The 26,337-nt window shown below is 43.7% G+C and overlaps 1 protein-coding gene across 1 annotated transcript in view; it reads right to left on the bottom strand.

Annotated features, from left to right (window-relative positions):
• Positions 1-25,814, bottom strand: part of LOC113648607 (NACHT, LRR and PYD domains-containing protein 3-like) — a 111,397-nt gene extending 85,583 nt beyond the window's left edge. The window contains exons 1-7 of the mRNA XM_047807800.1: positions 25,760-25,814; positions 18,775-18,891; positions 18,293-18,341; positions 17,877-18,081; positions 15,881-17,648; positions 13,772-13,948; positions 12,585-12,758 (exon numbers count right to left, since the gene is read on the bottom strand). Coding sequence (XP_047663756.1) covers positions 12,585-12,758; positions 13,772-13,948; positions 15,881-17,648; positions 17,877-18,081; positions 18,293-18,341; positions 18,775-18,891; positions 25,760-25,812 — 2,543 coding nt within the window. The 5' untranslated portion in view covers positions 25,813-25,814. The remainder of the gene's footprint in view (positions 1-12,584; positions 12,759-13,771; positions 13,949-15,880; positions 17,649-17,876; positions 18,082-18,292; positions 18,342-18,774; positions 18,892-25,759) is intronic.
• Positions 25,815-26,337: the final 523 nt, after the last annotated feature.

The following is a 26,337-nucleotide window of genomic DNA, read 5'->3' as shown; positions in this document are numbered from 1 at the left end:
CCTCAGTGACCTCAGCTTGGGGGATCGACGAGTCCACAACTGAGCCCTTGGCCTCTGCTTCCTCAGTGGAAGACATGTCGGTGGGGTTGAGGAGAACCTCAAAGTACTCCTTCCACCGTTTGAGGATGTCCCCAGTTGAAGTCAGCAGATTCCCACTCTCACTGTAAACAAAGTGCACAGGGCACTGCTTCCCTCTCCTGAGGTGCCGGACGGTTTGCCAGAATTTCTTTGAGGCCATCCGATGGTCCTTCTCCATGGCCTCACCGAACTCCTCCCAGACCCGAATTTTTGCCTCCATAACTCCTATCGAGCCTGGTTGGCTCGGGGGACTCCGGAGGCAGCTCCCCAAGCCAACCAGGCTCGATAGGAGTCCTTCAGCTTAATGGCATCCTTTACTTCCGGGGTCCAGGTTTGGGGATTGCCACAATGACTGGCACCAGAGACCTTACGGCCAAAGTTCCTAGCTGCCGCGTCGACAATGGAGGTGGAGAACATGGTCCACTCGGACTCAATGTCTCCATCCTCCCTCGGGATCTGGTTGAAGCTCTGAGGTGAGAGTTGAAGATCTCTCTGACTAGAGACTCTGCCAAACGTTCCTAGCAGACCCTCACAGTATGTTTGGGTCTGCCATGTCTGTCCAAATTCCTCCCCGCCATCGAATCCAACTCACACCATGCTGAATGACAGCTCCGCCCCTCTCTTTACCCAAGTGTCCAAGACAAACGGCCATAGGTCAAATGAAAAAACCACAAAGTCGATCATCGACCTCCGACCTAGGGTGTCCTGGTGCCATGTGTACTGACACCCTTATGCTTGAACATGGTGTTTGTTATGGACAAACTGACTAGCACAGAAGTCCAATAACAGAACACCACTCGGGTTCAGGTCAGGGGGGCGTTCCTCCCAATCACGCCCTTCCAGGAGTCACTGTCGCTGCCCACGTGAGCGTTGAAGTCCCCCAGTAGAACAACAGGCCTGCCTGGAGCTCTTTCCAGCACCCCTCCCAGAGATGCCAAGAAGGTCTTGTACACTGCCATTTGGCCCGTAAGCACAAATAACAGTGAGAGACCTATCCCCGACCCAAAGGCGCAGGGAAACGACCCTCTCGTTCACCAGGGTGAACTCCAACACATGGCTGCTGAGCTGGGGGGCTATGAGAAAGACCACACCAGCCCGCCACCTCTCACTGTGGGCAACTCCAGAGTAGTAGAGAGTCCAGCCTCTCTCGAGGATTTGGGTTCCAGAGTCCAAGCTGTGTGTGGAGGCGAGCCGAACTATCTCTAATCGGTATCTCTCAACCTCCCGCACCAGCTCAGGCTCCTTCCCCCCCAGCGAGGTGACATTCCATGTCCCTAGAGCCAGATGCGACTTAGCCCCAACTCCGGGCCTGTTTGCCTTGGGAGACCCTACCGGGGCAGAAAGCCCCAGACAACATAGCTCCTAGGATCATTCAGTCACGCAAACCCCTCCACCACAATAAGGTGGCGGTTCAAGGAGGGGCTGTATTATTATTATTATTATTTTAACGTATGCCTTAGTTTTGATACTTTAAAAAGTAAATTGAAAGTAATGATTTTTTTTTGTTTTTGCATCTCAGAAAAAAGAGTTCATTTAAAACCCAGAATTTCTGGCACTTAAATGTACTTAATTCTTCCCAGTCATTCTCATTCTACTTTGTCATTGTTCATAAGTGCAAGTACAGACAGAAAAACAATGGGTAATATCTAAATGTTTATTTTTGATAGAAAATATTGTGCCTTTAAAAAAGGACCACTTTGTCAAATGAGGATTTATTAGATAATATGCATACAGTTAGTGTTGGTTGTATGGTTCTGTTCTGGGCGTGGACAGAGCGGGGAGAGCAGCAACTAGAAATTAAAATAGACCCCCTGTATAACAGCAGAACCATTAATCATGCATAATATTAAATATGCTCACATATGTTTTGAAAAATAAATAAATAAAAGTGAGAAAGAAGCTCAATCAATGGGAACTTAAAGGGTCGGATAACATGGATGTCATAACCGGATTGGTGCGCATCATGAACAGCCGATTATCAGCTGATGCATGCTTGTTGACGTGGCCTGCCTGAACTAACGTGATGCTTGATTTTTCTAGAAAAAAAGAAAACAATTAGTTGTTCATTTTAAGAGACCCGTCTTATTTTCTCTTGTATATTTAATATTGCTCTTTAAATAAGCAAAAAATACATTTTATCCGATTAATCGATGAAATTTTTGGTAAAATACTCGATTACTAAAATATTCGATAGCTACAGCCCTAAGCTACACCATTTCTCGAACGCCAGTGTGTCAGGCTATGGAGTATGTTCATACCTTAGATCTGTGATCAAGTCTGGAGAAGTCTACTGCACTCTTGTTATGGGTAAGGCTAGGGTTGCCCTGACAAAGGTAACGACAATCCCCAGGTTGGAGCTCTCAGCTGCTGTGTTCGCCACAAGGACTGTTGATCTGCTCAAAAGAGAACTAAAATTGGATGGCATTTGTGAATACTATTGGACCGACTCCAAGGTTGTCCTTGGTTATGTTAACAACGATGCACGACGGTTTCATGTATTTGTAGCCAATCAAATTCAGCAGATCAGGACGAGCACTACGCCTAGTCAATGGAGATATGTTGCTTCAGATTAAAACTACACCAGGTTACGTATGTAACCCGCGTCCCTGAGAATGGAACGAGATGCTGCATCAGTGCTGACACTATGGGAACACTTCTGTGAGGAAGTTGTGTCTGAAGCTCTGTGTGCACACACGCCATTTTAATGGCTCGGGAAGGACACGTGACGGAGAGATTATGCACCAGAAAGTCCATATAAGGGCATTTACGTCACACTACTCCAGCTTCTATTTGTCTGAAGGAAGCACGAGAGGATGCCCGGGGCATGGCAAGCAATGCAGTGTCTCATTCCCTTTTCAGGGAACCGGCTTACATATGTAACCTTGTGTAGTTCCCTTTCGAGGGAACTCAAGGCTGCATCAGTGCTGACGCTATGGGAACGCCAATACCCACGTCACCACGCACCGGTCGATGACTGTGCCAGAGACCATGAGCGAGCACGAGCAGACTGGGAACAGACCATCAAAGGCCCTGAAGAACCTGGGACCCTGGAGTGGGGTCCAAGACCAGGTTATTGAACCTGATAAAGGTGTGTGGAGAGGACCAACCTGCCGCAACACAAACCGCTTCAAAGGAAACACCCCTGGCCAAGGCACTGGACGAGGCAATAGCCCTAGAGGAGTGAGCCCTGATGCAAGAACTCCAGCACTGTATTGACAAAAAGCCTCCACTTCAGAGCATATAGCTTCCTAGTGGAGGGAGCCCTAGCATTCAGTAAAGTTTTGGTCACCTCAGATGAGACGCCTGCCTCTAGGAACTGGTCCGCTCCCCAGCCTAAAAGCGAGGCATCTGTCGAAAGAGTCCTGCGACGATGACACGCCCCTAGAATGAGATCCAGGGCCAGAAACCGGGGTCTTTTCCACATATGAAGGGTACAAAGCCCACAGCATGTAACCCTTATAACCCTGAGTGGATGTCTATGAGGATAAAAGCCCAGACCCCTGAGCCAGAGCTGGAATGGCCTCATGTGGAGCAGAACCAAAGGGATAATGTTGGCTGCTGCCGACATGAGGATGAGCACCCTCTGTGCCTCGGCAACAGAGAGGCCTCGGCCTAGCCGAATAGCTTTCACAGCTGACAAGATGGAAGCCACCCGAGTGAGAGACAGATGTGCCCGCATCGTGGTGGAGTCCCAAACTAGCCCCAGAAAGGTGTTTCTCTAAAAAGGAGAAAGCACACACTTTTCTGGGTCCAACCTGAGGCCTAGAGACCTCATATGGGCAAGCACAGCATCTCGATGAATGGCCTTCGACTGGGCCAGAATGAGCCAGTCGTCCAGGTAATTAAGTAAATGGATGCCCTGGAGACACAATGGTGCTAGGGCTGTGTCCATGCACTTTGTAAATGTGTGTGGTGAAAGGGCTAGATCAAAAGGAAGAACACAATACCAGAACATGTCCTCAAAAGTGAACCTGAGGAACTTCCTTTGCTCTGGCAGAATGCCTATGTGAAAATAAGCGTCCTCAAGGTCAATCATCACAAATCAGCCTTTGGACCTGATCTGGGACATGATAACCTTGAGTGTGTACATCATCTTGAACCTGTAAGTCTGCAGAGTACAGTTCTTCAAGACCTCGGCATGGAGGTCTGGGAAAAATGGCAGCCGCCCACCTGAAGTGGGCCTGCGGCCTGAAATCAGAAAGCGGTCGTCTAGCTTATAACGGACGACACTTACTTCCTCTTCAGGCCAACCTAATTTTAGCCTAGACACAGCGCGTCACCCTCACAATGCATGCAGCCGGCTGTTCAGAGAGGGGGAAGCCCCTCCCCACCCACATCAAGCTCCTCAGAGCCCGATGCGGAAGCCCGATGCGGAGAAATCGCAGCGCGAGCTCCCGAAACCGAAATCAAGCAAACAGAGTTAGGGAAGAGGGAAAGAGAAAAGGAAAACCTGTCTCTTGCTCCATATCCGCTAACTGAACCTGCGAACCACGTGATCAAAGCCAGCGCGCCGCTTCGGCGGATGCGGGACCAGAACAATGAGGCACAGCCGAAGCTGAAAAATACAGCCAGACGGGATCCCTTGAGAGCCGACCGGGCATGTGCCTCTCCCAAACAAACAACGCAAAGAGAGTGCGTGTCGTCCCCTGTGATAAAGCGGGGGCACAGATGCACGCATCTCTTAAAATGCTTAGTTTGCAACATAGTGTTCTCGCTTAGCTTTCCCTAAAATATATATTTTTCTCTCCCTGTACTAGACAGACAGGACAAACAATTCACACACATACACAGAGCGCTTCCTGAAGCTGGAGTAGTGTGACGTAGTGTGCCTTTATATATGAACTTGTTGGCACGTAATCACTTCGTCATGTGTACTTCCCGAGCCATTAAAATGGCGTGTGTGCACACAGAGCTTCAGACACAACTTCCTCACAGAAGCGTTCCTATAGTGTCAGCACTGACGCAGCGTCAAGTTCCCTCGAAAGGGAACCCAGCTGATCATGCCTCTCGTGGGCTCACCATAAAGGAACTCATGGGATCAAATTGGTTTGCTGGTCCAGGTTTCCAATGGCAAAAAGAACTGCCTAAGGAAGGCATTATGGTGGGAGAAATTGATGATGGAGACTCAGAGCTCAAAAGGGCACAGGTTCTTACGACAAAGGCAAAGGAAGAATGATCTCTCTTAGATCGCCTACAAGGGTTTTCGGATTGGAAGAAGACAGTGAAAGCCATTCCAAGACTCAAAAGTTCTGCAAGGAGTGTGAAAGGTTTGGAAGAAAGATCGAACAAATCCACAACACTAGAAGAAAGAAAGGATGCTGAACAATTCATAATTTGTACTGTCCAACAAGAGGTATTCAGTGATGATAAATAATATAGTAAAGTCTCCAAGACAAGGGAAAGCAGTTCATTCTAATAAATCTAATAAGCTGTACAAGTTAAGTCCTTTTATCCTTCAGGTTGGAGGAAGATTGACACAGGCAGAACACTCTCATATCTCACATTGACACTCTCATATCAAGCATCCAGCCATTAATAATAATAATAATAATAATACATTTTATTTAAAGGCGCCTTTCTAACACTCAAGGTCACCGTACAAAAGAAGAAGAAAAACAACAAAAAAATATAGTTATACAATACTTACATAGAAAAAAAAATTGGACCAACATTACAAATCATGATCTAGAATATGCTAAACTAAACAGATGAGTTTTAAGCTGAGATTTAAATGATGAAAGAGAATCAATATTACGGAGCTCAGATGGAAGTGAGTTCCAGAGCTGAGGTGCAGAGTAACTGAAAGCTCTGTTCCCCATCGTTACAAGACAGACAGAGGGAACAATGAAATGAGTAGAAGAAGAAGACCTAAGAGTGTGAGTAGGTTTTGGAGTATGAAGAAGATCAAGAAGATATGAAGGTGCAAGATTGTGGATAGCTTTAAATGTTAGAAGAAGAATTTTATACTTGATACAAAAATTAATGGGAAGCCAGTGTAGCTGTTCCAGAACAGGTGTAATATGATGGAGTCAAGCCGGGAGGTTACTAGACTGTGAATAAGAGTGGTGGTAGATTGAGTGGTGAGAAAGGAACGAAGCCTATTGATATTTCGAAGGTGAAAGTATGCAGCACGAGTAACATTATTTACATGTGAGGTAAAAGAAAGGGTACTATCAAAGATGACACCAAGACTCTTAACCTGAGATGAGGGAGCTATGAGAGATTCATCAATGGAAATAAGAAAATTCGAAAATTTGTTAAGCACAGTTTTTGTGCCTATAAGGAGAAATTCTGTTTTATTGCTATTTAGTTTAAGAAAATTTGCTGAAAACCATGATTTTATGTCAATGAGACAATCAGAAAGAGCAGATGGAGGGAGTTTGGAATGTGGTTTTGTGGAAAGGTAGAGCTGGGTGTCATCCGCATAGCAATGAAACTTAACCTGATGTATGAAAAATATGACCAAGGGGTAAAAGGTAAGTAATAAATAACAAAGGGCCAAGAACAGAGCCCTGGGGTACACCAGAGGTAACGGAAACTACAGAAGAGGTGAATGATTTTAGTTGAACAAACTGTGTGCGATCAGAGAGATATGAATGAAACCATTTCAGAGGCGTGTTGGTGATGCCAATAGTGGAAAGCCTGTCTAAAAGAATATCGTGGGAAATTGTATCAAAAGCTGCACTCAGATCAAGGAGAAGGAGGATGGATAGTAAACCAGAATCAGCTGCTATAAGCAAATCGTTTGTGACTTTTAATAGAGTTGTTTCAGTGCTATGAAATGGGCGAAAACCAGATTGGAATTGTTCATATAGATTATTGCCAGACAAGTGGATATGAAGTTGAGCAGCAACAACTTTTTTCAAAATTTTAGAAATGAAAGGAAGATTAGAAATAGGACGAAAATGATTAAGGTTGTTGGTGTCCAAACCTGGTTTCTTTAGAGTTGGAGTTACAGCAGCTGTTTTGAAAAGAGAAGGAACAGCCCCAGTGGTAAGGGAAGAATAAATAATATCCATAATAAACTGGGACAGAGAGGAAGCAGTAGCCTTAACAAGGACAGTTGGTAAAGGATCAAGAACACAGGTTGAAGATTTAGATTGATGAATAAGTTAAGATATCATCAATTGTGGGCAGAATAAACTCAGAGAACAATTGTGTAGGAACAGGTAGAACTGAGACACATGGAGTAGAAACAGGAGTGGCCATAAGTTGACGATGAATGCCTTCAATTTTTGAGGTAAAGAATGATGCTAAAGTATTGCAGAAATCAGATGAGTACAAATGAGAGGGAAGTGAGTCGGTGGGTGTTGTAAAATTTTTCAATAAGGAAAAAAGAAGCTTTGAATTCCCTTCATTAGAACCGATTAAGCCAGAATAGTATGTAGATTTAGCTTTAGCAATAGTCTTATATGTCTTTATAGTGAGACATATGTTCTGAGTACATTTCCTTGTGGACAGTAAGGCCAGTTCTTCTGAAAAGTCTCTCAAGCTGTCGTCCTTTTGCTTTTAATTGCCTGAGAAAAGGAGTGAACCAGGGTGCAGTAACAGTAAATGAAACAGTCCTAGTCTTAACTGGAGCAAAAGTATTCAACAAATTATGGAGACTATTATTGTACTGAGAGACCAAATTATCTGGAGTGGAACAGCTGTCAGCCCTAGGAAGACTTGCAATGCTTAAAGACAAGTTGTCCAAATTAATGTCCTTGATTTTCCGGAATGATATAATACGTGAAGATTTTGATTTGAAGAGAGGACGATCAACATTAAAGGACAGTAACAGATGATCAGTACATGGAAAAAAGTCTGCATTGAGGTTGCCTGGAGAGACACCTGAACAACAGATTAAATCCAAAGTATGTCCTTTAATATGCGTGGGAAAATTCACATGTTGCTGCAGTCCGAAGCTATCCAGACAAGATGTAAATTCTTTAGCAAGGTTGTTGTGAACATCATCCATGTGAATATTGAAATCCCCCACAAGAATTATATTTGGTGAAAGAGTAGTTATTTCATTCAAAAAAGCAGCAAAGTCAGGGATAAATTCCTTGTTAAATTTTGGTGGTCGATATACAGTGCTGATAATAGTTGGAGTAGATCCAGAGAGCCGACAAACTGCAGCCTCAAATGAGTGGGAGACAGAAACATTCACTGACCTCAGTCTCCACTTCTCACGGTAGATTATCGCCAGACCTCCTCCTCGACCAGAATCACGTGGTTGAGAGATGTAAACAAACCCTGGCGGAATGGCGTCGTTGAGTGCAATAAAGTCATTTTGTTGCTGCCATGTTTCGGTCAAACAGAGAAAATCAATCTTGCGATTTGCAAGAAGATCCTGCACAAGATGCCCTTTACTCGTAAGAGAGCGGATGTTAAGAAGACCGAAACTGACAGCGCTGTTCTTGCTTGGTCTGGTAGCCGAGTTAGCCAGGTTCGCCAGCACACGCTGACCGGCGCGGCGACCGGCGTTCCTTGGTGGGCGTCGAACAGCTGACCATAATGACTTTATATCACTTGATTTATTAAACCAGAAGTTCCGCCGAGAGCCACGATGAATATATTTCCGCCTAGGCAGATATAAGATGTCCGGATGAGCAAGCAGTACAGGAGGTATTGAGTCATATAAACACGGACGGAAACTCAAAAGTTCAGCAGCAGAGTATTGAAACAGTACTGCGGACTGTACATGATGCAGTACAGTCCAGGCAAGTACAAGCCATAAGCAATAGATCCTCATTGCAGTCTATGTAGTGTATATGATGTTTAATTATTGTTATCGGGGAGAGCAGCCAAGACGCGCCAGCGTTCACTCAGACCCGTGACCTCAGACCCGTGACCTAACCCTAACCCATTCTTCCTAAAGGGCATCATGTATCTCATCTACTCATTAAACACTTCCAAGAGAAGGTGCAACATCAAGGTCGTGGTATGACCATCAATGAAATCTGCTCCAATGGTGTCTGGATCTGGGGTTGCAGTAGTGAAGTATCATCATTCATCTACAAATGCATTAAGTGTAGGAAGCTAAGGAAATCCAATCAGGAGCAAAGAATGGCACCAGAAAGGATGGAAGCTACACCGCTGTTTACTAACAGTGACATGGACTTCATTGGACCATTTTATGTTAAAGAGGGAAGGAGAGACTTGAAGAGATACAGACTCTTGTTCACCTGCATGTGTTGAGGTGCTGGCACTGATGCCTTTCTTAATGCACTGCGTTGCTTTATTGCTATACGTGGCAATGTAGTCAGCTGCATAGTGATCAAGGTACCAATTTCAATGGTGCAAAGAGAAAGTTCCTGGAGTTGATGGCCAAGCAGATGGACCAAGAACGTGTGAAGGAATTAGGCTGTAACTTGGGTGGTGTCTGGGAGAGGCAGATCCAGACTGTAAGGAGTGTATTGACATTATCCTAGATCAGTCTGCAGTGAGACTGGACAGTTCTTCCTTAAGATCATTCATGTATGAAGTAATGGCGATCATAAATAGTCGACCATTGACCTCAGAACATATCAATGATCCTGTGGGACCAGAACCATTGACGACGAATCATGTACTTACAATGAAGCCTACTATCATTGCACCACCTCTTAGAGAGTTTGTAAGGGAGGATCTCTATCTTCAGAAGAGATGGAAAAGAGTTCAATTCCTGGCGAATGAGTTTTGGACCAGGTGGAAAAAGGAATATCTGTTAAGTTTGCAGCAGAGATGTAAGTGGAATAAGAGCAGGAGAAATGGCAAGATAAATGACATTGTTCTGCTCCAAGATGACTTGGCACCACAAAATCGGTGGAAGCTAGTCAAAGTAGTAGAAGTCTTCCCAGGAACTGATGGAAGGGTGAGAAGACTTAAACTTCTTGTTGGTGATGCAACACTAGATAGCAAGGGTGCACGCACAAGCAAGTCAGTCTACCTAGAAAAGACCCATACACAGTGTTACTCCTTAAAGCGGATAAAAGGGTTAAGTTTGACAAGAATGTTTAAATGTGCATGTTAATGTTTAAAAGTTTATGCCGAGTCATCCACATGGTGAGATGGAACAAACGTAATTGTCACAAGGTAAAGCTATTTCTACCTGTATCGTATGCCATTCAAACAAGAAAGTGCAAGATATAACCTCCTCTCTTAGCTCACCAGCAGGCAAAGGTGGTATGTGAATATATGGTACAATTAAAATATAATTATTATTGTAATAATTCTCATTAACAACAACAACAAGGTTTTTCACACTGGACATCATGTTGTGACAGTTGTGACAGAGTTTCACTTGTTGTTTTCAGATGTTCTCTTGTCTACAGTACAGTGGAATGTTAAAATCTCACAATGAACGATGTGTATAGGTTTTAATCAGTTACATCAGTTTAATCAGACATTTGTTTTAATAAAACAATCATTTGATCAATTAAGGTTTGTGGATGATGGATGGATGGATGATTGGTTGGATGGACTAATAGATAGATTGATGGTCAGATGAGTTTACTGTTTAGAATATACTGTAAAGAGAGAGTGATGGAAGCACAAGTGTTAAAGTTTTTATAGGAGATTTTCAAGGACATTGATTGCCTTACACTAGAGATTAATGTGAACCTCATTAACACCATTAATTCAAGCTGTTGAGAGTTCCACGGTTGTGAGACGGATGTTGAATTTTGGAGCAAACAATAACGGAATCCAGATCAGGCTCTAAATCTGGATCATCTCACCACCATAAACAATAAATGAATAAAAATGTATAAATTAATACACATGTAGATTTACATAAGAGTTGCACCAAAAAATAGATATTCTTAAAAAGTAAAAAAAAAGTAACATTTTACAACTTGAGCAAGGATAGCATCTTTATGAATGTTTTTAATTAATTTGTGATAAACATTTTTAATCTCAAATGTTACTTTGTCAATAATCTCCATAAAAGATCCTAAAGAATAAAACATTTGTATAATGTCATTAAAAGCAGAATAGATCAACAAAATGTGTTTTAGAGTACGAGGAGTTCTACATGACTGTCTAATCTTATTTCCTCAAGGTTTTGTAGTTTAACAGATTTATCTTTACACAGATTAACAGCAACTTTGTGGAGGACTGTATGTTATTATGGGTTGTAGTTAATGGCTTCATAAAGCTAATAAATTCCTCAAATTCAGTCATAAACTTTAACAAACGTGATTTTTTTCAACATAACTGAGGAAGCTGCTGTTCCTCACTAAACAACACACACACACACACACACACACACACACACACACACACACACACACACACACACACACACACACTAAAGACAAGTCAGAACATGAAAAACACAAACAACAACAGAAGTGTAAACTAAATAATAACCCCAGACTGGACTGTGACCAATATGGACCACTCAAGAAGGTTCCAGTCTAGTGGCTAGTTTAAAGTTCAGAATGGACCTAAAGTTTTGAAAAAGGCTGCAGCTCCACATTAAAGCATTGTTAGCCGAGCGGTCCATGGTTAGGTTGGCGGTCGATGCTCTGCTCTGATGTCAAGTTCAGAAATCTTTCCACATACTTGGAAGACTTAAAGGTACAAAAGGGGTCACTGTCTGTGATTCAGTGTGGCAGGATAGAGTAGGAACATATCATACCTTTATCTTGTACTGTGGACATGGGCTGGGAGAAGACCAAGCATCACTTCACCATGTAGTTACTGTATCAGCGGTGAAATAGACTGCTCTTTCTCACTCAAAAAAATCTTTACTTGTCATTTGTGTGCATACAGTGGACTTTCCTCAGAAAGAAATGACTTTGCTCACATAAACAGTCATTTAAAGAAGAATAAAACTGTCCATTGCATGTTTTCTGTTTGTGATTTCCAGTCAAATGTATATGGAACTTTTAAATCATATAAAAACACAAGCAACATTCGCTAACTTATCTTAATCTTGGTGTAGTAACCAAGTGTACCTTATTCAGCTATTGATGTTTTTAGGTGAACTGCATTACTATGTAAAGTCTGTCAGTTCCTCTCATAGCATGTGTTTAAGGAACATAATATCAATGTTGATGAATCTATGAATGAAATCACAACTACCATCATTACAGCTACACTGTATTCAGCCATAAGCAGAGGGGGTCCTTTATGTTGCCCATAAGTACAAGCAGCTTTACCAGAACAATTTTAGTGTTGTGGAATATTGAATAATGTCTTGATGAAAAACAGACCCGCACATTTCAGTATGTTCAATATTAAAATATCTGCAGCAGGTCTTTGCTAAGAAAGACATTGTTGACAAAGTTGTTGTTACCCCATGAAATGATAACATTAACTTGAATCTGGATTTTGTCTTTTATTCCTCATGCAGAACTCACAATGTACACAATTGGTCATTGTTGCTGTAGTTTAATTTCATTATTTTTGCACATTTATGTATGTGTGTGTTTGTGTATGCATGTGTGTGTGTTTGTGTGTGTGTGTTTGTGTGTGTGCGTGTGTGTGTGTGTGTGTGTGTGTGTGTGTGTGTGTGTGTGTGTGTGTGTGTGTACCTCAGTTTCTCCAGTGTACAGTGTGGATTGTTCAGTCCATCAGAGAGCAGCTTCACTCCTGAATCCTGCAGGTTATTGTTACTCAGGTCCAGGTCTCTCAGACTGGAGGAGTTTGAGCTGAGAACTGAGGACAGAACTCTACAGCTTTCCTCTGTCAGATTACACCCATACAGACTGGAAGAGAAATGATAAAGTGTTTGATTTATTTGTCTGATAGTGAATTGAGATGTTTCCATCAGTGAGAAATAAAGTGTCCCCCTGAACACAAGGTTCTAATATCAGGATAAAAATATAAAATGAACATCTGTGTGTAAACTTGAACTGCTCTTGGACAGATCCATGTGTCTCAGCTCATATGAGATGATGTATTTCTTTCTGAAACAGGATAATGTGCTGAAACAAACTTCCATGTGCTGACTCATTTTTCTGGTTCACTGAAGTCCCTCCTGTGTAAAACACATGACTGCTTCAGCTGCTTTTCACTGACTGCAGTAGAGTGTGTGTGTGTGTGTGTGTGTGTGTGTGTGTGTGTGTGTGTGTGTGTGTGTGTGTGTGTGTGTGTGTGTGTGTGTGTGTGTGAAGGAACAATGTCATTGGTTGGACCTGTGGAAGGAATTCACCTCTTACTGAACGAGAGCGGTACTGATTCTGTACAAACTGGGACATGTGGTTCAGTCTGAACTGAAGGATATGATGGAACAAGACAGATCATTCATTCAGTTCAGATGTGAGTCTCCAACAAGAGCAGAAGGGGGCGGAGTCATGCTATGGAGAGACTGTAGCACTTCGGAGAAGTTTTATATCTGTGTATCTGTACATTCATCTACAATAGAAATGAGCAGCTCGAGTTCTGGACTGAGTTGGAGCTTTGGGGGAAAACGGCATCATATAATACCATTTCTGTACAAGTCCATGTTTATCAGAGCTTTTTATTTCTTAATGATCTACTTAATGTTGTATTTTCTGTCTGATTGTTCATGTCTACTGACTTTTACATTTAGCTTTAATATTGTACTGCTGTTAGTTAATGCATTTTATTTTTTTCATGTTATATAAATATTCTATTGTAAAGCATGTTTGAATTTTGTGTTTACAGGTTCTATAGAAATATAGCTGTGATGATTAAATATGTTAATCAATTTCAAGTAATAATTATAAACTGTGTGTGTGTGTGTGTGTGTGTGTACCTCAGTATCTCCAGTGTACAGTGTGGTTTCTTCAGTCCATCAGAGAGCAGCTTCACTCCTGAATCCTGCAGCAGTTTATTGTGACTCAGGTTCAGTTCTCTCAGACTGGAGGAGTTTGAGCTGAGAACAGAGGACAGAACTCTACAGCTTTCCTCTGTCAGATTACACCAACACAGACTGGAAGAGAAATGTTGAAATATCAGAACACTGATCTCAAACACACAAACACAGCCATAATCCAGCTAAAGTTGAAGATGTAACAGAAATGTCAGTGTGTTTGTGTCACACACACAAATCAGAGGACAGGACACCACATCAGCACATTTACAGGAGCAGGGACGTCTTTCTGCACTCCACAATCTCTCAGCTACAATTTATTATAAGACCATTAGGTCATGTACATACCACACACATGTGAGAGCGAGCAGCCTACAAACACTACACTCTGATCTGTGTTCAAGTTTCTACACCCAACACTGCAGATACAGTGCATTTTATTACAGAAAATAAAGAATTATACAGCTGTACACTACCAGTTAATAACATGACAATACTAGTCGTACTTTACACTCAGTTATATGTTGGATTTCACAGAGACACTAAAACAGTTGGTGTGTGTTGTTCTCTGTGCTCGTACACGTACAAATCTGTCACCTCCAGACCTCTGATTTTACACACACACTGGTTCAGGTGTTTGGTGTGGACCTGAGCACAGGTGGTGTGTTCACATACGTCCAAACACATCCAAACTAAAGAGAAACATTATATTATTTAACCTTATAAACGATTCTTGATCATGATTTGTATTTTTAATAAAATGTAGATGTGTAAAAATCTCTCATCGATCATAAACAATGTAAATAAAGGATATTAGAAAGAACATTGTACTGTTTACTACAGATGTCACTGTTACTATTTCAACACAACTTAGTGAACCCTTCTTTCTCCACAGAGTAAATGGGATCATGTCTTTCATGCCTCCACAACTGAGAAGTGAACGTGGGGTTTTCTTCTCAAATTTGAGCTCCTTCCCTGTTTACAGAGTGACGTCACATCAGCACGACTGCACACGGCATCAGAAATAAACAAAATCAAACTTCTTACCTTTAAATGAGTGACACTGTATATATACAAGTATTAGCTTTAGATGGATCAACATACAGACATTCGTTTGTTCAATCTAAAACACTGACTATACACATAGCAGGAAATCTAACCCACCTTGTAGGTACAAATCTAGCACAACACTACTGTGTGTTACACTAAAGGATTTCTGTAGGTGGGCTTCAGGTGGCTGTAAGTGACATGGTAGAAGTGTAGTGTACCAATGTGTAATATTTTATCACTTCATCTTTCCAATGTGTCGAGGTCCAAAATGATGATTGATGTTTTATTTACCACAAGCTCAGTCCTTGGTAAAGTTTAGCAGTAGTGCAGACTGAAGGAGACTTTTGCTTTTCCTTCATATTGGGTTAAATTTTTAAAAAGCATTTATGTTTTATTTTTATTAGAAAAAACAATTGAGTAAAAAAGCCATGACAGAGTGAATCTCCCCATAACACTGTGTCACACACAACAAAAGATGAGGAACTTCAACATAAAGAGATACTTGAAGGACATTTGAGTGTTTTAATATTTACTTTTTATATTTTCTATCCATATTGATCCCATTTTGTCAGTCTGAAGTTTTTCTCATCTGTGAGAGTTTTGTTAAATCTAAACAGAAATATAAACTTTCAAAATAAACAGAAAAGAAAAAGTCTTTCACTGGTGTTTAGTTCAGAAATGTCTTTAGTTCTTAAATGCATGCAGTTATTTTGTATAGATATTTTTACATAAATTTTAGAGAACACTTAATTTTTCATGATTCATATAAAATAGCTATAAAATGCCTCGTATGATGTTAAGATTTTGTCCATGTGGCCCAGCCCTCAGTTCAGATATAACATGTTAGTGTAAAAAGTGAAACAATCTTCTGTAAAAGTACCAGAGGTTTGTGTAAAGATGATTAGATGAACTATTAACAGACATTAATCCAAACAGTTCAGTTCAGTGTTACATTAAAATAATAAACCATGCAGTAATACAGTTATGAATAAAAATACTTACAGAGCTTTTCTGGAGGCTTTGACCACTGGCAGCAGCCTCAGAAGACATTCATCTGATGGATCATATTTCCTCAAATCAAACTCATCCAGCTTCTGCTCTGAGTTCAGTAACACAAACGCCAGAGCTGACCACTGAGCAGGAGAGAGTCTGGTTCCAGAGTAACGACTGTAATCATCTCTGTTCAGGAAAGTTTGTACTTCCTGCACTAGAGAATGATCATTCAGTTCATTCAGACAGTGGAACAGATTGATGGATTTCTCTGGAGATGGATTCTCCCTGATCTTCTCCTTGATGTACTCCACTGTTTCCTGTTTGCTGTGAGATCTGCTTCCTGTCTGTGGCATTAAGTCTCGTAAAAGAGTCTGATTGGTGTCCAGTGAGAGACCCAGAAGGAAGCGGAGGAAAAGGTCCAGGTGTCCATTCTCACTCTGTAAGGCCTTGTCCACTGAACTCCTGAGAAGATCAGACAGGTTTGACTTCCTGAAAAGATCATACAGATGAGAGGTTTGATGTTCTGTTATATTTCTGCTGATGACGGAGAGAAATGTGTATAAAGCAGCCAAAAACTCCTGAACACTCAGATGTACGAAGCTGAACACCTTCCCCAGGTGAAGCCCAAACTCCTCTCTGAAGATCTGGGTACACACTCCTGAGTACACTGACACTTCTCTGACATCAATGCCACACTCTCTCAGGTCTTCCTCATAGAAGATCAAGTTTCCTTTCTCCAGCTGGTGGAAAGCAAGTTTTCCCAGTGCCATGATGGTCTCTCTGGTCTGCTGAGGATCAGGGTCACATTTCTGATGGTACTTTTGGTCCTTGTGTTTGATCTGAAAGATCAGGAAATGTGTGAACATTTGAGTCAGGGTCTTGGGGATCTCTCCACGCTTTGCTTCACCCAACATTCTCTCTAGAACAGTGGCTGAGATCCAGCAGAAGACTGGGATGTGGCACATGATGTAGAGGCTTCTTGAAGACTTCAAGTGTCTGATGATTTTATTGGTCAGTCTCTGATCACTGATCCTCTTCCTGAAGTACTTCTCTTTCTGAGGATCACTGAAGCCTCGTACCTCTGTTACCTGGTCTACACACTCAGGAGGGATCTGATTGACTGCTCCTGGTCTTGTGGTTATCCAGAGGAGAGCAGAGGGAAGCAGATTCCCCTTGATGAGGTTCGTCAGCAGCACATCCACTGAGGCTGACTCTGTCACATCACACAATATCTCATTCTGGAAATTTAGAGGAAGTCGACACTCATCCAGACCATCAAAGATCAACACCACTTTGTAGAAGTCACAGTCCAATGATTCTAGTTTTCTTATTTCTGGGAAAAAGTGATGAAGAAGTTTCATCAGACTGAGATTTTGCTGCTTCATCAAATTCAGCTCTCTAAAGGGAAGTGGAAACATGAAGGTGACGTCCTGATTTACTTCTCCTTCAGCCCAGTCCAGAATGAACTTCTGCACAGAGACTGTTTTTCCAATTCCAGCAACTCCTTTAGTCAGCACAGTTCTGATGGACTTGTCTTTAAAGATCTCATTACATTTGATGGGTTTCTCCTGTGTTGCTGGTCTCCTGGATGCTGCCTCAATCTGTCTCACCTCATGTTCATTATTGACGTCTCCACTCAAACCCTCTGAGATGTAGAGCTCAGTGTAGATCTCATTCAGAAGTGCTGAGCTTCCATGCTGTGAGATTCCTTCATTAATTCTTTTAAACTTCTCTCTCAGATTCGACTTTAACCTTGTCTGATACACAGAGGCGAGTTCTAATAAACAAAGTAATATCTAGTTTAGTAATAAATAGTTATAATGCAAAATCGTTCAAACACTGCTATTAATTCCTGACTGATGGACTAAATATTATTGAAGCTGGACCATGAACAGATACAACATGATATTAAAATTAAATTTAAAACTAAAAGTGTTCATATGTAAAACTTTTCCTCTCTGTAAAGTGAAGCTGATGGAATAAAGTCATGACTCAGAGCTCTTACTGTTGTGCAGTGAGTTAGCAAGATCTGTGTGGTTCATGTTCTTCAGGACGTGCAGTGTGATCTTCAGCGCTCCCTCTGTGACATTGTGCAGATCCTCCTCATCCTCCACCTCCCTCTCAGTGCATGCTGGGTAATCTGGACTCAGGAGCTTCCTAAACCTCTTCAGCTCATTCTTTATCAGAGTGATGACTTTGTGTTCCAGCTCCTGGTTAGAAACACACAGGAACAGATCTAAATATTATCATGTTACAGTGAGAGAGGCTTTAATTTTATCACAAGAAGAAAAGTCTATTTTAATTATCACATTTAAAACTCATACAACTGATTACCCTTAATGCTGGTGCACTTCAAGACATGACAAGTGACCACTACACACACAACACACACATTACACACTTTAAAAAAAACACACACACCTTGAATATGGAGTCCAGCTGATTTGTGCTGATGTTTGATTTTTGTGGTCTGTGAACAAACAAAACCCATCATGTAATATGGACTATATGTATTCATAGCTGCACAAATCACACACTAATAAATACACACACAGATATTTAACACTATCCTCTTAACACAATACACTGATTTCAGGATTTCCTAACTGACACCAACATGTTTAGAAACAAATGTTTGAATAAATGAAAAAAATCTTTATATAATCATTAATGTCCCAGGTGTAAATGTTCTTCTGTAGCACCACAGACCCTCCAGCTCAGGGACTGCAGACTGAACTGAACTCTTAAAGCACTTTTCCTCACTGCCAGTCCGAGAGCTGCAGCACTGCACAGTTTAGTGTTTTACTGCTTCAACACCTGATAAAGCTCATGAAGGGCTTCATAATGAGACGAGTGAGTTTGATCAGGTGGAACACTGCTGTAAAACACCTCACTATACTGACCTCACATCAGTAGAACTGTCTCTGTCTCTGAAGTTCATTGGTTTTCCCATTGACTGGTCACTCTTTATGGACACACAGCTGTGTTCTGGTGAGTCTGATCTCTTTCCCTCCATCATTCTAGAATAGAAATATCAGCAATATTTAATACTCAGCACTGTTAAAAAAATGTGTTCATCATTAAACACCAATAATTCCATCTTTTTAATTCAGATCCAGTCTTGTACACTTATTCAAACAGGAGACTGGCCTCATAAGTCAGGAATTACACTGATATCAGGAGTCCCAATCACAGCTAACTGACTCAGCTGTAAAGTTCTGTAGAGTTCACTGACTCAAAGTTACGCTGCTCTTATGCTCCACATTACACAGTCCTTTTTTACTCTTCTCTCAGTGAATGATTTGTCTAAACGGTTCTTAGATCAGATCAGTGATTTATTCATTTATTATTAAATCAAAGTTTGAGTTCCTGTGTTAACTAGGGACTGTTTAGAGATACAGTGTTTACAGCAGGTCACACATCAGGTCCATAGCCAGCCAATTGAGGGTGGACCTTTTTGCAGATTTTCTCCTTTTTTATTTAATTATGAGGTTCAAATACTTAATTTTGGTGACCTTTTATGCACTTATTTGTGCTGGATTAGCTTGTCTGCTGGTATCTTAATGAGCATGACAGTGCTTTTTGGTGCACCTAAATTATTTACTGACTTCTTGTCAAATTGCTTCCTCATGTAGCACCTTTGTCAGTTCATAAGTTTAAAGACCACATTAACAACGGAATAGATTTAATGAACTTTACTGAAGTATTGTCAATTGTTCAATGTCTTGACATATATGGATTTAGTACACTGGTCAGTTCTAATCTTCTTGGGTGCAATTTGGAGAATATGTTCACAGCTTCATCCAGGTTGACTGTCATGTCATAGTGTGTATGGGCCGGGGATGACAAGCGGTCCTCTCCCATGCTGCTACGCATTAATGTGTTCAGTCTCTGGAGAGTGCTGGCCGACCGTTCACATTCACAAGAGGTGACTGGCAGAGTACAATCTATTTTGAGAAGCTTGAAGACGTTTGTGTACATCAGCGCATCACATTGTTTGATTGCCTCAGCACATGAAGTTGGCCTTTGTTCTGATGGCTTGTTTTGCCACTTCAGTGTCCAGCCTTTCAGTTCCTGGTCAATCAGCTCTGGTGAAGGTACATCATCTTGGTAAAGTTGGACTACTTCAGAAATGTCCACTGTCACACCTGAGTTGCACTATAGACGGAATTAAACCCAGGAGCCAATCACAAAAGTCGATATTGCACAGCCAATATCACTGAATATCCCACTATGTTTTATCCACTCAATAGTCTACAATATAATATCCATATAAACGTAGCGTAACTATAATAATAAAACATAGTGGGATATTCAGTGATATTGGCTGTGCAATGTCACTGAATATCCCACTATGTTTTATTATTATAATTACGCTACGTTTTTATGGATATTGTATTGTAGACTATTGAGTGAATAAAATATAGAAATCCTTTTAATTAAATATATTGTCGCTGTCGGGCGGAAACCTCGTATGTCCAAATTTTGTCAATATCATATTTTTTCACATATCGATGCTATTGGTCAGTCCCCACGTGGGTCTGTTATTTTTAAAAGTTATTAACCAATCTAAAGTCTTGAAAATAGCTTGAGCACAAATCTCTTAACTCCATTGGACACTTCAACTGTCTGAAAATCTTGTAAATCCACCTCTTCTTAACTCCGTAGGAGAGCTTCGTGGCATATTTCTCCTCAAGATTAAGAGTCGCAACAAATCAACACATCTTCTGAGGTAAATGTCTTCAAAACACTTCAAAACTAATAACTCATAAGTAACTTATAAGTGAAAGTTATTATAAAGTGTTAGCTAGTCCTCACTGTTGACAGTTTATAAAGATGTAACTCATTCATGCACATTTGGTTTGTGTGTGTATTTTGAAGTTTGCCATGGTGGAAGCGAAGAGGACCTGGCTGCAGAGAATTTGGTTCAATTCCCGCCTCCACCTTGTGTGATTGGAGTTTGCATGTTCTCCACGTGCCTTGGGGGTTTCCTCCAGGTACTCCGGTTTCCTCCCCCGGTCCAAAGACATGCATGGTAGGTTGATAGGCATCTCTGGAAAATTGTCCATAGTGTGTGATTGCGTGAGTGAATGAGAGTGTGTGCCCTGCGATGGGTTGGCACTCTGTCCAGGGTGTATCCTGCCTCGATGCCCGATGACGCCTGAGACACAGGCTTCCTGTGACCCGAGAAGTTCGGATAAGCGGTAGAGAATGAATGAATGAATGAATGAATGAATGAATGAATGAATGAATGAATGAATGAATGAATGAATGAATGTTTTGGATACCACTATTAAATTATTGTTTTTATTATTATTTTACTGACTTTAAGTCAGCCTACTTATAGACATTGCCTCTCTTTGCACTGTGCATGTAAAACACTGTTTTTTGGACACTAACAAGTGAAAATATTTAGGTTAGATACATTTGAGTAGGCCTGTTTTTGTTAAAAATCAATAGCTATAATGCTTCTGTGCAGAAAGAAACCAGTGAGCCATGAAGGTAAGTTTGCTAGCAGATTAGACTAATTTCCACCTATTAGACAGCCTAATCAGCGTATCATGTTTTGTATTGCATCACTTATAGCTCTTAAACCTTTAAAACCTTTTGAAACTGGCTCTTATTTTCATACAATTAGCCTTTGTTGTCACCTGTTGGTGAATGAAAACGTCTCTAGGTTACCCTAGTTCCCTGAGGAACGAGACGCTGCGTCGAAGCGCTATGGGAACGCACTCTGCGTGACCGCGCTCTGAACCACGTTTGTAATCTGACCAATAGGCGTTGGGATGTGACGCCATCGGCGGGCGATGTCGCGTAAACAGGAAGCTACAAATGGCTGCGAGATGGACAAGACGCTAGCTCCTGTGAGAGAAGGTAAGTGCCGCAGGGATGCAGGGAGTGTGGCACGGAGACGCAGCGTCTAGTTCCTCAGGGAACTAGGGTTACGGTCGTAACCTAGAGACGTTCCCTTTCGGAACTCGAGCTGCGTCAAAACGCTATGGGAACGAGTGTCCAATCACGCCACACTGACCAGACCCTGCTTAGAGAGTGAGGGCCTCGGCACCTGCACGTAGGACAGAGGAGCCTGGGGTGGCTCTGAGGTCAAGGTCATAGAACCTGACAAAGGTCAGCAGGGTGGACCAACCCGCAGCGTCACAGATGTCTTGGAGTGGCACTCCAGCGGACCAGGCTGTAGAGGCCGCCACACACCGGGTGGAGTGAGCTCGGACCCCGAATGGTGCGGGGAAGCTAGAGGGCTTGTGAGCCGACAAACGCATCCACTACCCATCTGCTCAACGTCTGCATGGCGGCCAGGAAACCCTTCCTGTTAGGGCCGAAGCAGACGAGCAGCTGCATCGATTCTGCATCGGACTCGTCCTGCTTGCACTGGACACAGTTGGTTCTGTCACTTCTGTTCGAGGGCTGTAAATGGAGGAAGCTCCTGAGTGGGGAAGAGTCTCTCCTACCTCGGTAGGGAGACCAGCCGCTATGAACTGTGCCCCCTCAGGGGCCACAGCCACAGCCTCCACAGCTCTGGGCGGGGGTGCACCAGGGTTCCGCCCGCCTGTGAGAGGAGATCCCTCCTGGGAGGAATTTCCCACAGAGGGCCCTCGAGTAGGGACACCAGATCCACAAACCATGGCTTGCCTGGCCATCAAGGTGCTACCAGGAGGAGACGGACTACATCCCGGCGAACTCTCTCCAGAACTCCAGGGAGCAGTGCAATCGGAGGAAAGGCGTACAGGCGTAGCCTCAGCCACGATTGTACCATGGCATCCAGACCTAATGGGGCTGGGTGAGAGAGAGAGAACCAGAGGGGACAGTGCGAGGTTTCCCGGGTCGCAAACAGATCCACCTGGGCTCTGTAGAACCTCCGCCATATGAACTCCACCACCTCGAGGTGGAGACGCCATTCCCCAGGCCTCGGCCCCTGCCTCGACAGGGCATCTGCTCTGACATTCAACCATCCCGGGACATAAATGGCCCTCAAAGAGAGGAGTCTGTCCCGAGACCACAAGAGGACCGCTCGTGCTAACTTGTACAAAGGGCGAGATCGGAGGCCCCCTTGGTGGTTGATGTAGGAGACCACCGCAGTATTGTCCGTGCGGACTAATACATGGCGATCTCTCAGTTCCGGGAGTTCCGGAAGTGTTTTAACCCCAAAAACACCGCCATCATCTCCAGGCAATTTATGTGCCACGAGAGACATGGGCCGCTCCACAGACCTTGGGCGGAGTGGCCACTCATGACCGCACCCCACCCCGTGAGGGAGGCGTCCGTCGTTAGTGTCACGCGGTGACAAGGAGCCCCCAACACGGGGCCTTGGGACAGAAACGTTCAGTCTTTCCAAACATCCAAGGCTTGAAGGGCAAGCTGCGAGACCTTGATGGAACAATATGGGTTTCCCCTGAGAGAAAACCCCCTGCCCCAGAGGCACCACTGGAGGGGCCTCATGTGCAGGAGGACGAGCGGGATTACGCTGGACGCTGCAGCCATGAGACCTTGCAGCCTCTGGAACTGCTTCACAGTGAGTGGGTGGCATTCCCGCACTCTCCTGACCGAGGTAAGGTTGACTTCGACCAGAGCAGGTGACAACCGTGCCTGCATCCTGGCCGAGTCCCATATCACGCCCAAAAAGGTGGTTCTCTGTGCTGGAGAGAGCACGCTTTTGCTGCCGTTTAGCCGAAACCCAAGCACCTTCATGCAGGCGAGGACGACATCTCGATGACGAAATGCCTGGCGCTCCGACTGAGCCAGAATCAACCAGTCGTCGAGGTAGTTTAAAATGCGGATGCCCTGGAGCCGTTTCGGTGTCAGTGCCGCATCGACGCATTTCGTGAAGGTGCGGGGCGAGAGTGCTAGGCCGAACTAGGGAGGACCCCATATCGATAAGCTTCGCCCCCGAAAGCAAACCTCAGGAACCTCCTGAGTGCAGGAAGGATGGAAACGTGAAAGTACACGTCTTCCAGATCTATTGTGACGAACCAGTCCCCTGACCTGATCTGAGTCATGACCTCCCTGAGGGTGAGCATCCTGAACTTGAGCCTCCTGAGAGAGCGGTTCAAGGAGCGTAGATCTACAATGGGACGCAACCGTGGGCACCGTCACGTGAGGTGTGCCACATCCCCCCAACCGTAGATCATCAGGATCTACGCACCACTGCCCGTTTGTCGGAGACGAGGGTGACCCTCAGGTCACCCTGCTCCTTCCTGGGCCTAGAGCATCGCCTTGAGCCCTTAGGCCCCGCCCGCGGAGATCGGGTGGCCACGCTCTGTCTCTGGGCTTCGCGGTGCCCGGAAGGACCAGGCTGGTGCTGCCGCCGAACAGCCCCACAAGATCGCCGAGGGAGGTACTGATGAAACGCAGCCGACTGCTTTTTAGACTCCTGGAACTTGTGTACGACCGCTGTTACAGCGTCGCCAAACAGTCCAGAAGGAGCCATCGGTGCATCCAGTAGCACAGCTCGAGCCTTGTCCGGGACCTCGGACAAGGTGAGCCACAGATGCCTTGCCGTAGCCACCAGGGCCGCCATGGACCGCCCAACGGCCCGCGCCGTGTGCTTTGTGGCCCGAAGAGCCAAGTCAGCAGTGCAACGCAACTCCTCAATATCAGCCATCCCGGGGATAAGTCCCCCATTCAAATCAGCCTGGTATGCCTGAAACACACCCATGGTGTGGAGGCAGCCCGCGGCCTGACCTGCTGCCGTGTAAGCCTTCCCTACTAAGGCTGACGTAGCACGTAGCGGCTTAGTAGCGAACACCGGAGCCTTTAGCGATGATGCTACGCTAGGGGAGAGATAGCTAGCCAGCATCTCTTCCACACGTGGCATCGCCCTGTAGCCGCATGCCTTAGCCCCAACCACATTTGCGTAAAGCGAGGACTGACTAGGAGAAGTGCGCGTAGAGTACGGGGTTTCCCAGGATCTGTACACCTCGGCGTGCAGATCGGGAAAAAAAATGGCAGGCTCCGGCGCCGAGAAAGTGACACAGGGCGCAGGAAACGCTCATTCAGCTGCTTCTGCTGCTCCACCGGCCAATCTAAATCCAGTTTGGCTACGGCTCGTGTCACGACCTCGAGGAGCTCATCATACAGCACAGGCTGTGAGGAGCCCACGGGCTCGCTAGCATCCATCAGCTCTCCTTCCTCGGAGGGAGAGACATGTAATGCCGCGCTGCTTGCACCGGGAGAAGAAGCAGCCATCGGGCCTGCTTCTCCGCGAGCCATCGGGCCTGCCATCGGGCCTGCTTCTCCGCGAGAGCCGGAGCTCGATTCAGCAGACGAGGCTGAAGAGGACTCATCCGCCTCCAATCCCGCTGCTAAATCGACCTGCGAGCCCCACGAGCACTAAGTTGCTGTTGAATTGATTTTCTTTAGTGGTTCTGGTGAGATTTGACAGGTAAAATGGACTGGTATTTTCATACAATTTGCCATTACTGCCACCTGCTAGTGAGTGAGTGCTGTGTAAGTTGCTTTTGAAGTAGACCTAATTGTATGGTAGAAAAGGGAAACATTTTGTGAACCTGTCTGAAAGTTTAAAAAGATTGGTATGTTCCTACAAGTTTGTTGCTACCATGTTCATTATATGCAATTAAATGATAAACTGTTACTGTTTTACACAGTGATATGTTCCAAACGATGCATCTTAAAATTGAGGAATTAAAACTGGTCCCTGGAATTTTTTTATGAATAAGCTGGTCCATGGCACAAAAAAAGGTTGGGAACCCCTGGTCTACAATGTTCTAAGATCAGATCAGTGATATATTCACTGCTATTAAACATCTTAAAGCAAAGCTGAGTTCCCGTGTTAACTAGAGAGTGTTAAGAGATACAGATGTGTTCCCATGAGACGGTGTGTATTTATTGCTGGTGAATGTAACAGTAAGTCACCTCTCGTCTTTCTTTAAGTCCTGTTTTCCAGACACACTCATGTTGGAGGTCATGTCTTCTTCTCCAGATTACAGCAGGACACACGTTTACTTCACTCCAACATCGGTGTGTTAAATTAAACCCTGAATCAGCACAGAGTTCACTTACAGGAAATAGTCACGCTATCAAGTTATAAAACAACCTGTGTACATTAAAACTTCAGTACAAACCCACAAAACTCTTCTGCATCTAGTGTCACTTCAGTGTTTATATATTAGAGCTTTAGATACTCACTGTGTTTTTACTCCTGAAATCTTTTACTGTTCACTCGTCACAAAATGGAGCTGCTGACTTTCACTTTCATTACAGTTTATACTGCAGTTGGCGGAAGGGCAGTGATGCAGCCACACACACATACACACAAACACACACACACACACACACACACACACACACACACACACACACACACACACACACACACACACAGAGCGGTGTCAATGCTGTAGGTAAAACACGGAATGGAGTTTAATTTATTAGGGCATTCCTCAAGCAGAATGGATTCGACTGGCGACGCTCTGAAAAATAATAAAAAAGGA

This window comes from Tachysurus fulvidraco, chromosome 24 (assembly GCF_022655615.1).
Source record: "Tachysurus fulvidraco isolate hzauxx_2018 chromosome 24, HZAU_PFXX_2.0, whole genome shotgun sequence".
NCBI lineage: Eukaryota > Metazoa > Chordata > Actinopteri > Siluriformes > Bagridae > Tachysurus > Tachysurus fulvidraco.
This window is presented reverse-complemented; position numbering and strand designations above follow the sequence as displayed.